Source organism: Stegodyphus dumicola, chromosome 11 (assembly GCF_044657685.1).
Source record: "Stegodyphus dumicola isolate Sdum_Otavi_A_Nest chromosome 11, ASM4465768v1".
Taxonomy (NCBI): Eukaryota; Metazoa; Arthropoda; class Arachnida; order Araneae; family Eresidae; genus Stegodyphus; species Stegodyphus dumicola.
The window spans coordinates 148,837,359-148,850,608 of NC_140778.1; the positions used below are offsets into that span (position 1 = coordinate 148,837,359).

General features: G+C 34.4%; 1 protein-coding gene across 2 annotated transcripts in view; it reads left to right on the forward strand.

Moving 5' to 3' along the window:
* LOC118194099 (extracellular serine/threonine protein CG31145-like) overlaps positions 1–13,250 on the forward strand; it is a 165,974-nt gene that overhangs the window by 116,273 nt on the left and 36,451 nt on the right. For both annotated transcript variants that reach the window (XM_085827310.1, XM_085827311.1), the window contains one exon: positions 7,812–7,936. In XM_085827310.1, coding sequence (XP_085683436.1) covers positions 7,812–7,936 — 125 coding nt within the window. The remainder of the gene's footprint in view (positions 1–7,811; positions 7,937–13,250) is intronic.

The window sequence follows — 13,250 nt, forward strand, 5'->3', positions numbered from 1 at the left end:
AAATGATTAAGTTTCCTTCTTACTTTTTCAGAAAAGATTTATTAGTTCATTCCAAAATATGAATATAAATGCAAAAATATCCCGCTTTCCTTCTTGCTCTCCCAAACCATTATGCGAAGACGCATTTATAGCTTTTAGAACCTCAAAAAGCATGTGCACAATATTATCGTCATGCGATGATTTGTAGGTACTTTATTTTTTACCACGATATTTTCGACGATGATGTATTTAAACTGCGAAGATTTTGAACCAATTTGATTGAAGATTTGATTTCTTTTTCTTTTTTAGTTTCGATGACGATATTTTCTACCACGATTTTTTCTCTTTGCCTTCTTTTCTCCCAGGATGCTTTGTAAATACCACGACGTTTTCGCCTTGTGTTGTTTTCTTCGCGACGTTTTCATAGGCGATATTTTGGGCGGACACACGTTACAGAAGCAAGTCTATTTAGCATTGAGGTAAATGGACATCTCGTTAAAATGGCGAGAAAGCGCCAAGCTGGAGATGGCTTTGAAGACTAATATTTGTCGCCAGACTTAGCCAGACATTTTGGTTCGGTCCTTGTATAACTGTAACTGGTACTGTAATCGATCGTTATATGTAACGGTAAGCATATCCGTTCTTTATATTTTACTTTAACTGTACATGCTTTCCAGTAATTTTGGCAAATGGGAGGTACTGGAGATTTTAAACACGTTCTAAAAAATTATATAAAATCAACAAATAGATTTAACAGAATTCCATCGGTTAGAAGTGTTTCTACTTATAACAAGCACACGGAAAAAACATGTTCCTGTTAACCATTTCCATGTTCCTATCAAACACTTATAACAGGAACATGGACATCTTCAGCATAATTTTAACATTCAATCCGTTACGGGTTCGTAACGGATTGAATGCACACAGAACCGACGATAACTTGATGAAACTTATTTTCACAAAAGGAGCACTTTATTGTTCTGGAACCTTCCACAAAAGTACTACTCGTACAGCTCTTCTCATTATGACAGACCACAATCAGTACTTACCACTTCAAGGTACTAAGTATCTTAAACAGAACACAATGCAAAGAGCGAAGCTTGCACAGAGATTTCTGCGAAGTCAACTCTGAAGTGAAAAACTAGGAACTGATGCTCTCTCCGGTATTATATAGTCCCTCCGGCCGCCGAGAAACCTCTAGCATCTTCCATTTCCCAAAATTAATGAAAAACATATACGGTTAAAGTTAAATATAAGGGACGGGTACACTTACAGTTACATTTAAGAATCAATTACAGTAAAAGAAGGACCGGACCAAAATGTCGCCAAGTTTGGCGACTTTTGGCTAAATTTTGCGACAAAATTTAGTTGCCAAAATCATCGCCAGCGTGGCAATATCACACCAGTTTAACGACATAGCCATCGAAGGTAACTCCGAACCTTTGCGTCCTAAGTCAGCCTAATACAAGAACAGACCTGTCACTGCGAAGCAAACGCGATCTGACACTCAGTCTATGGTTTCTCTGAGTTAGCTTCACAGTCACATTTTCTAACTATTTACGGATGATTTTATAAGGTATTTCTCCCACTTCCCTAGCGTGCCTTCGTGGTGTAACGGTAGCACGCTGGGCCGGTATTCCAGAGGTCCGTGGTTCGATTCCCGGCGAAGGCGGTTGCATATTTTTCATCTTTCCAGCTTCCAATCAACCTAATAAATCTACAAGTGGCGCCCGAACTAAAAGGGTTGTGGATGATGATTCTCCGCACCTAGGATTTGCTGACTAGGTCCCCTAAAACCCTAGTCGCCCTTTAAGAAGGGGAGTGTTTAAAGTATTTCTCCCACTTCTCTAGCGTGCCTTCGTGGTATAACGGTAGCACGCTGGGCCGGTATTCCAGAGGTCCGTGGTTCGATTCCCGGCGAAGGCGGTTGCATATTTTTCATCTTTCCTGCTTCCAACTAACCTAATTACTCTACAATTTGAGGCCAAAGGAGTAGCAGAAACAACTCGCGATTCAATTTACAGTTAAGTAGAAATGAAGATATCTCATTAGATACTGTGACATTAATATTTTAAGGTGGCTCATACACCTTAAACCCCTTATTTTCTTCGAATATGCGACTGTTGCAGGAATTGGGATATTTTATTTATTTTAAAAACAATTACTTCCAACCTTTTATAGCTGACTACATAATATAGCTGCTTTGGAAACTATTACCAGAATGTTTGTGTTGCCACAATTTTTTTTGTAATTTAATACTTTTTGTAACAAAATATTTCGCCATGTTTCCACTTTGCGCGCATGATATTTTAAAATTGGCTAATGATACATACTTGAAATTGGATGGAATTCTTTATATGGGCACTATTTTCTAACTGAACCAAAAATCTGATGAATATTTTAAAACTGAAAAATTTTATGGACGAAAACATTACAGAATTTTTAATAAAATACATTTTATAAACTCAACTCCAAATAAAATAAAAATTTAGCATGAAATTTTTAGAATTTTTGGTTCACAATCGTTTCCAAATGTTATAAAAGCTATATATTAAATATGGAATTAAATTATGCAACAGAATGTTTTAAACTGTGCGCGCAAGGTAGAAACATGACGAAAAACTTTGTCACAAAGCGGATTAAATTATAAAAATATTTGTGGCAACACAAACTTTCTGATTACTATTTCAGAAAGCAGCTACATTATGTAGTCAGCTGTAAAAGGTTGGAAGTAATTGCTTTTAAAATAAATAAGTTATCCCAATTCTTGCAACAGTCACATATTCGAAGATCTTATGGGTTTTAAGGTGTATGAGTCCCCTTAAGTACACTTGCTGGAGTGCAAGTTTTTTTTAATGAATTGATATTGTGAGAGTTACCTGTTGTTTAGCCTCACTTTTCTACGCGATTTGAAATTATCGTCGTTTGATTTTGAAGAACTCGTAATATATTATGCATTGAAATATTTGTGAAAAAATAATAAAACAAACCTAGATTTTCGAAATGGTGATAATGGTGACGGTTCATGGTGATAAATCCAAGGCAATCTATTAGGACTAAAAATATTAAAAAGAAATGAAAAATTGTTTACAGAAAATGTAATGAAAGCTATTTATCATTTGGGTTTATTTGGAATGGTGATGAAATGGACCCTCAACTTCAATGTGTTGTTTGCGATGAACCAATCAAAGTATGAAACCATCGTTTCTTAAAAGACATCTGTTCACACATTTTTTAGACGACGTATATTGTATTCACAAAACTAAATTACATAAAATTCTTGAGTTTTAAATGTTCTATTTGACATCCCTTATTCTGAACTATCTTTCGACACCGCAATTTCCAGGATAATAATGCCTTTTGAAGTGGCAGAAAAGATATTTTATCGCATTCCTCCCGAACAGCTTTCCAGAGTCCTGTTAAGGTTTTGGGACAACGTTTGGATAATGCACTTTTTCAAAGTCCGAAAGAACAAAACTCCATAGGTGACACATCGGGAGATTTAGTAGGGATATCAGGAAGGGTATGGCCTGGATACCAGTTTTTTGTTCCATTTCTTTTAGGAAATTTACAGTGGATTTTGATGTGTGACTGTTAGCTTTGTCCTTACGGAGTGTCACAGATGGATGGCACTGTGGGTAAAGCGATGGTATTTCATTCAGAAAAATTTGCGATAAAATATGTTTCGGATAGTATTTGGAGTTAATCTTGACATTTTTTTGCACTCGCTTTATTTTTAACCTGCCATTATAAGAAAAACCAGCAACAATCATGAATCCCTTAGAAAAACTTTCTTTCGATTCTTTGAACCATGTACTTAAAATTTTTCTCCCCTTTTATGATAATAAATGGCTTTTTTTTTTGGTACAGTCATGTAAATACACCCATGCTTCATCTATTATGACAATTGCTTTCCATTTTCCTTTGGATAAGTGTTTCTCATATAGAATTCTGCAGCGTGTCCTGCTTTGAGTGATATGCTTTGGAAGAAGACGATGCACATTGCGTATTTTCGCTTTCTTAAGATTTAAATCAACGTTTATCATTTTGTTTACAGTGGACACCGAGCATTTTAATGATTTTGCAACTGTCCTTTGACTAGGGGGATTTTCTTTTAACATTAAACAGCGTACCTTTGCAATAGTCGAAGATGTCCTTTTTTTCCTTGGATACTTGTTTGGAATTTTTGTCCCACTTGAGGCTCCAATTTGACGTTTTTTTTTTCCTTTCTTGTTGATGATATTACCTATGGACGCTTTAGATATTACAAAACCATGACTCCCACATCGTTTTTGGATAACGGAGTATGCATATTTCTCTTCGGAAAGAGCGTAAATGTAGCCTTCGAACCACTGCTTTGTTAAATTCGCCGTTTTGAATAAAAACAAAACTTTCAAGCCACAGACGATAATTTTGACTTTTAAAAATATAGTACAATTGCAATTACTTCTTTTGCAGCAAACGATTTTTTATTACCGCTTACCAAAATCGTCTAAAAAATGTGCGAACAGCCTCTGTATAAGCATGCCAATTTAAAGGATAAATATGAAGAATATTTTAAAAGAAAATTATCGGAGTTCAAAAACAGTACACATGTAATGAAATTTTTGTTACTTCAACTGTAAAAGCTTTGGAAGTTTGCTACCTAATAAGGTAGCAAACTTCCAAAGCTTTAACATTATTCAACGAAAGCGCAGCTAATTGAACTTGACAATATCCCGTTATCAAATGATACAGTTCCATTTACCGTAACTACGTCCTACCGAAATTATATTATTCTCATATTTTGGAACTTTGTGGCTATACTGGCTTTCAGCAGGGAAAACTTATTCTGCTCTTGCCACTTCCTGATGTAATCCCAAGGCCTGACAGTGAAAACCCCTGAATCACCTCTAGATGTTTAGGCGATAAAATTAGTAAAAATTTGGGTTTAAGGATGCTAGCAAATACATTATGTAATGCAAAATGTTTAATTTTTAAAACATTTTACACATTCTCAATCAAATAAATACCTCTTTCTATGTTCCCCAAACTAATGCATGGCCTGTCATTCCTTGATTGATTGCACCCATAAGTTCTAGAACAGGGGTTCTCGTTCTTTTTTGTCGCATGCACCCCTTTCATTATTGCTAGAAGATCATTTCACCCTTTCCAAAACTCAAATATATATATAGAGAGAGAGAGAGAGATTAAGATGACTTTTCAACGTGCTTTATAAATTTCTAAGGTATTTCTCCCGCCTTCTTAGCATGCCTTCGTAGTGTGGTTGTCTGTAAGCTGGGCGCGTATTCCAGAGGTCATGGTTCGATTCCCGGCGAAGGCGTTGTTGAATTTTCACAACCCCTGCCTACAAAGAATACCTAATGTCTATTCAAATTAAACAACAATGAATGAATAAAATGTTGATAAGTATTAAGACATGAACAAAAGTAGTTTTTTGTATTCATAAACACTTAAGGGACAAACACATGTCTGACCGCGTTCCCCCCCCCACTCCGAAACTATGAAATCCCCCCAAAGGGGGAAGAAACTCTGTTCCAAAAGGTAGCTGCTTGATGAAATGAAACCTTACCAATTAATACTAATTATAATTATAATATAACCTACTATAATTATAATAATACTACTATACTATAACTATAATATAACGTATACCATAATTATAATATAACTTACTATACTATATACTACTATAATATACTTTATACTACTATATTATATACTATATACTACTATACTATACTATATACTACTATACTATACTATATACTATATACTATATACTACTATACTATATACTATATACTACTATACTATACTATATACTATATACTATATACTACTATACTATATACTATATACTACTATACTATACTATATACTATATACTATATACTACTATACTATATACTATATACTACTATACTATAATTATACTATAGCCAGTCTCGAGCGTTGGATAAAAAATGTTTTTTCCGAACAGTGTTGCACCTGCTCGCTTTGAAACTGTTGAGTTTTTCAATCAAAAATTCGTTAAAATTTTACAAAATATGAAACAGATAACAAAACAAATTCAAAATTCGAGCTTTCGAGTGCCCATGTTAGGATGGAAGACTACGTTATACAAAATTCGGTGGCTCTAGGTAGCGTTGTTTTTTCACAGTGCGAGAAATCTACATATATTTAGGTAGGTTCTTCAGTATTTAATTTCTTTAAATATAATACAGAACGCTGCTACTTATTGACAATAATCTGAAATGTTATAAAATGCATTTAAGTGTTTTCACCAAAATGCCGTTTGGAGATTAATACTATTAATGTCCCTTTTGAGCTAAAAGATAAAAAAGAGAGAGATTAGGATGAAAAATTTTCTTTCTCTAAAAGACAAATAAACTGTATAACCCAAATCCACTCACTACTTCCTCTATCCCTAAAGAGTGAAACTTCCAAAATTTCCATCACTTAATCTGATTATCAGCCTCGAGCTAAAAGTGTTTTCCATTACGGGTGGAATGGGGATTCTAACATCCTAAACGTGGGTAATTTTAAGAGTCGGTAATTTTTTTGATAAAATTTCCAGAATGCAAAATATACAAAAAATACAAAAACGTTTCTGCCGAAGGTTTCCATATAACTCGTTATATCCAATTTTCATACTCTTTGCAGTTAGTTATAGCAGTATAAAATAGCATTAAGTATATTTGAAATTGGACGAGACCCAAAGCCTTGTTTAATATATCTGGGGTGGGGGGGGGTCTTTATAAGCCAGATTAGTTATAGCGAGAGTGCATGGTAGTTAGAATAGTTTAAAATAAGATTGTTTAGGAAACTAGACAGGACCCAAAGGTTTGTTCTTTATATCCAGGCTTCATTATAAGCCAGATTTGTTATAGTGGGATTCGATTGTATGGTAGTTCGAGCAGTTAAAATAACATTGAATGTAGTAAAGTGAACGGTACCCAAAAGTATGTTCGTTATATCCGGGGTTTTGTTATAACCGGATCTGCTACAGTGGGTTTCAGTTTTATGGTAGCTAGAGCAATTTAAAATGACATTAAGTGTAGTAAACTGAACGGTACGGAAAAGTTTGTTCGTTATATTCGGGGTTTCGTTATAACCGGATCTGTTACAGTGGGTTTAAGTTTGATGGTAGCTAAAGTAATTTAAAATAACATTAAGTGTATAGGAAATTGGAACGGGCCAGAGTTTTGTTTAGTATGTCTGGGGTGGTTCGTTATAAGCCGAATTCGTTATAGCGGGATTCAATTGTATGGTAGTTAGAGCAGTTTAAGATAACATAAAGTGTATAGGAAAGTGCACGGCATAAAAAGATTTGTTCCTTATATCCGGAGGTTCGTTATAAGCCGGGTTGGTTATTATGCTATTCGATTTTATGGTAGTTAGAGCAGTTTAAAATAACAGTAATTATATGGGCAACTGAACGGAAACAAAAGTTTCTTTGTTATACCCGAGGGTTCGTTATAGGCCGGATTTGTTATATCGGGATTCGATTGCATAGCAGTGTTCAACACGCGTTCACCCAAAAGGACTTATAAAGCTCTTTTCTGTTTGTTCCAGGCTGTTTTCAGGCCTGAATTTAAAGAATTCAGGCCCCTACCAAACTGTTTTACCAACCGCTTACAGGTAACGGAACAACTCTGAACCCTACTAATAAAATGTAAACTATCTAATCAGAAATTACGTGGTGCATTTTTAAATTGAATCCTTTATTTCATTGCATTACCAAAGCTTATTTGATAAACAGTGTATGCATTATTTTTCTTTATATACTTTGGCCTATTTAATAATAGGATTTTTTCCTTTCCTTTCAGGGAAAATATGACCAACTGGGAAAAATTCCACCTCCAGATCAGCAAATACTACCTCTATCCTGAAGATGCTACGGTTGTGAATGCAATGTTGACGGACATTGTCAAACAAAGAATAACCTCAGTCGGTATGTTAAGTTAATTTATTTTTGATTTAAAATAAATATTTGTTTCGATATTAAGCTGAAATAATTTGAATTCATTAACATTTAAACTGATATTTATATAATTTCTTTATTATTCATTTCGATGTGCATCTCAATTTCGGCGTATCTTATTTTATCTTGGTCTTTTTTTTTCGATAATGCTGTAAGTCTTTTAATTGCTTTAGTAAATTCTTATACGTGGGAAACCGGAATCAGAGTATAATTTTAATCAGGAACAATCAGACTATAATTACTTTTAAATGTAAACGGGAATCAGAATATAATTTTAACCAGAAACGATTAAAATGTAATTACTTTTAGTGATAAACGGAATTCGGGATATAATTTTAAAAAGAAAAAAATCAAACTATAATTAATTTTAAAAATAAATGAAAATCAGAATATAATTTTAATCAGGAGCAATCACATTTTAATTACTTTTGAACATCAGAATCAAATCAGTATAATATTCTGATTCTTCTAATAAAATCAGGAACAACCAGATTATAAATATTTTTTAATGTAAACAGAAATCAGAATATAATTTTAATCAGAAATGATCAAACTATAATAACTTTTAAAGATAAACAGAAATCAGAATATAATTTTAATCAGCAACAAACAAATTATAATTACTTTTAAACGTCTACAAGAAACAGAATATTATTTTAATCAGAAACAATCAGTCTATAATTACTTTTAAAGCTAAATGAGAATCGGTATATCATTTTACTGAGAATCAGACTATAATTACTTTTCAAGACAAACTCAAATCAAAATATAGTTTTAATTAGAAACAATCAGACTATAATTGCTTTTAAAGGTAAACAAAAATCAGAATATAATTTTAATCATAACCAATCAGAATATAATTACTTTTACACATAAACAGGAATCAAAATATACTTTTAATCAGAAACAATCAGATTATAATCCCTTTTAAATGTAAACAGAAATCAGAATAAACGTTTAATCAGAAACGATCCAGCTGTAATTACTTTCAAAGATAAACGAAAATCAGAATATAATTTTAATCAGAAACAACCAGATTATAACTTTTACAGATAAATGGGAATCAGCATATAATTTTAATCAGAATCAGATTATAATTACTTTTCTATACAAACAGAAATAAAATTATAATTTTAATCAGGGAAAAAAACAGATTATAATTACTTATAAAGATAAACGAAAATCAGAATAGGAATTTAATCAGAAACAGTCAGATTATAATTACTTTTAAACAAAAACGAAAATCAGAATATAAGTTGAATCAGAAACAGTCAGGCTATTACTGCTAGCTAAACAGTCAGGCTATTACATGGGAATTAGAACATTATTTTAATCATAAACTATCCGATTATAATTGCTTTTAGAGATAAACTGAAATCATTATGTAGTTTTAATCAGAAACAATCAGACTTTAATTGCATTGTACAGACATTAGGTTATTTGGAAGCAGGAGTCATGAAAAATAGGCAATGCCCTCGCCGGGATTCGAACCACGGACTTCTCGAATACACGCCGAGCGTGCTGACCACTACACTCCGAAGGCATGCTAAGAAGGCGGGAGAAAGACCTGATAACTTTTAAAGATAAACTTCAGGAGCCATGATAATTTGCTTCCTGAAGGAACTTCCATCAACCTTATAAATAAATAACTGGGACACCTCATTAGTAAAGAAGTAATTATTAGTAAAAAATTAATATGTCTTTACGTTCCCCCCAGATGCTTATTCGGCTACAACATAGAAAGAAGGCGACAAACGAAACTTTCTGAGTTAAAGACGCAAAATGTTACTTTCTTTATTAGTTTCATTTGCTGTTTGAGGAATTAGAACTCTAAAGATTGTGAAGATTTCAACGCAGAAATGTATCCGAAATGAAATTAAATGGATACAAAACTATCTACGTATGCGCATAGGAACAAGGATTAGTAAAATGTTAAATTTATAGCACTTTTTCAGAACTAAATGTAAATCTGCAGAGTCATTAGGTTTACTTCGCTGCAGGCAAAATCAGCCATCCCTTTGCTGTCATTCTAATTCCGGTCTATCCGATGCTAGATCGATATGTTTCCCTCCAGACCAGATGTGTTCAAGATGATCCAGACTTCCCTATACGGCCTATTAAATAATGCGCATTTTTTGCTGCATTTCATTTAAACCTATTTCCTCGAATTTCATTAGAGATAGATTTGCCATTCAATTAATTCACTTCTCACTTCGTGACAAGGCAAAAATACATAAAAACTCAAAACATCTTCATTAAAAAATGTAAAATACAGGAAAACATAAAACACCAAATACAGTTTATATATATATATACAGGGTAATCAGCGAATAAGCCTTGATTTCAAAATTAAATATTTTTACATCAAAGATCGATAGAATTATGCGGTAAACTGTACGTTTATTAGCAAAGCTGTAAAAATGGTGTACAAAAGTTTAGAAAATTTAGTTACAAAAATAGTTAACAGATGGCGCTCTAATCGCAATGACCTATCAATAGCCTTTAAAAATGTGCTTTGAATTCGAAAGTGATCAGTACGACTGTTGGGTAGTGAAAAAAGGCTAGTGTAGAAAGTGAAATAATGTATTCCATTGAAAAACGTGTTTTTTGGTTCTGGAATTTCACCGATTAGAACACAGTCCTACGGCAACACGTCGCAGTTTTCAAAACCGATTCAATGTTCCAGTTGGACCCGATGCGAAAACCATTCGCATGCTCTTCGCGAAATTGGAACGAACTGGCAACGTGGCTGATGATCGAAAGGAAAATGTTGGGCCTAGGAAAACTGTAGTCACTCCTGAAAATGCAGCCAACGTTTCTGGAATTGTTCAGCAAAATCCTAGAAAAAGCATCCGACGGATGGCATCAAAGACAGGTTTGAAATACACGAGCACGCAAAAAATATTAAAAAATAGCCTACGGCTGTTTCCATACAAAATCCAAAGTCATCAGGCCATACCCATGAAAGCTGTGCAACAAAGGGTTGACTTTACGAATCAGATTCTAACAATGGTCGACAACCAGAGATTTTATGTGAGTTGCATCTGGTTCACAGATGAGGCACATTTTCATTTGAATGCAATCGTTAATAAACAGAACTGGAGATTTTGAGGTACCGAAAACCCTCATTTGTATGAACAGAAAGCACTGCATTCGCCTAAAGTTACTGCATGGGCTGCGGTACGTGCCAGAGGCATTATCGGACCGTTTTTCGTACGAGAAACGATAACTACTGAACGTTACGTTACAATTTTGGAACAATTTATCAGCACTCAACTAGCGTTAGAGGATCGACCAGGTATCGACTGGTTCCTGCAAGATGGGGCTCGACCACATCGAACAGATAAAGTTTTCGCTTTCTTCATGAATACTTTGGAAATAGAGTAATTGCGTTAGATTATTCGCAATTTACTGACACAGGAATAGCTTGGCCTCCATATTCTCCCGATCTGAGTCCTTGTGACTTCTTTCTGTGGGGCGCATTGACAGATAGTGTCTATCGAAACAATTCCGCTACTCTAGATGAGCTTGAATCGTTGATTGGTGTTGCATTTCCGTTGAGACATTGCAAGACGTGATGTCAAATTTCATTGTTCGTTTACGCCACCTCATTGTTTCGAACGGTGAACATTTTGAAAAAAATAGTATTTTGATTGCAAAGGCTGCTTCACTTTATTGTTTTTTTTTTTTTTTTTTTTTTACTCCTTTCAGGGAAAGAAATTTTAGCGCAGAGCGCCATCTGCTAATGATTTTCGTAACTAAATTTTGTAAACTTTTGTATACCATTTTTTACAGTTTTGCTAATGAACGTATAGTTAGTTTACCGCATAATTCTATCGATCTTTGTTATAGAGATGTTTAATTTTGAAATCAGGGCTTATTCGCTGATCACCCTGTATATATATATATATATTACAATTAAAATTACAGTTTATAAGCAAAAGCAAACGATTCGGCTAACGGCATGAAGATAGACTTTTCAGTGAATTTTATTTTCACTCTCACTCAACAAAAAGATACTGAAGGTGCAGAAACTGACTTAATTAACTATTCTTCTAAGTTTCAAATGTAAGCAAATATAGCTGCTAAGTTAGGCTTAGCCGCAGGTAAACAACATTTAAATTATTAATAATTCTACAACTATTGCAAGCAGATGACCTTGTAGAGACATAAGGTTAATTGGAAAAGACAGAGAGATGAAAAATAAGCAACGGCTTTCGCCGGGCATCGAACCACGGATCTTTGGAATACCAGCCCAGCGTCCAGAACCACTACACCACGAAGGCACGCTATGAAAGAGGGAGAAATACCTTATATACTCCCCTTTCTAAAGGATGACTGAATTTTTTTGGAGGGGACCCAATTGCAAAATCCTGGGTGTGGAGAACCCTCATTCAACAAACTTCTTAGTTCGGGCGCCACTGTAGAGATATTAGGTTATTTGGAAAAGCCAGGGAGATGAAAAATTAGCAACCGCCTTCGCCGGGAATCGAACCACGGGCTTCTAGAATACCGGCCCAGCGTGCAGAACCACTACACCACGAAAGCACGCTATGAAAGCGGGAGGAATACCTTATAACTTAAAGGCATAGTACCTTTATGCCTCAGGCCTATAGGCCCATGCATATAAACCTTAAGCGGAAGATAAGAACAACATACTTCAATCATTTTAAAGCAAAAAATGCAGTGTACCGGCCTACATGACTAAAAAAAACCGAGCTCTCCGAGCAGAGTAACAGAGGGGGTGTATATACATGTAAGATAAAAATGTATGAATCAGAATTATAATATAACTATAAACATTACCTTATAACTTAATTTCGCTGGCTTGCTTTCCTTCTCAATTATATCAAAAATGTAATGTTCTTGAATAGGCATAACTAGAGTGCCAAGGTGATTGTGGCCACAAATATCAATTGGAAATAAAAATGGAATTAAAACTGCCTCGACTGCCAAGTTCTTTAGATGTTACCAAGTTAGCATTACTAGCATACTGCGCAATCAAAATCTTCTTCAATATGGGTCTAATCACGCATCTACTGTGTTCCGTCTTTTCCTTGTTTTGCTCATATTATGACACACATATATATGTTAAATTCAAATATATATATATATGCGTTTGGGGCGACCGATTAAACCAAAAAGGGAAGTGCACAACCACATGTGATAGAAGTCGTATATATAAAATTTCAACATTCTGAGACTACTCAATATTTTTAGTTATGCGAGATACATGCAGAGCCTAACTAAGGTTGGGGCATACGGGGCAGTTGTCCCTGCCGCC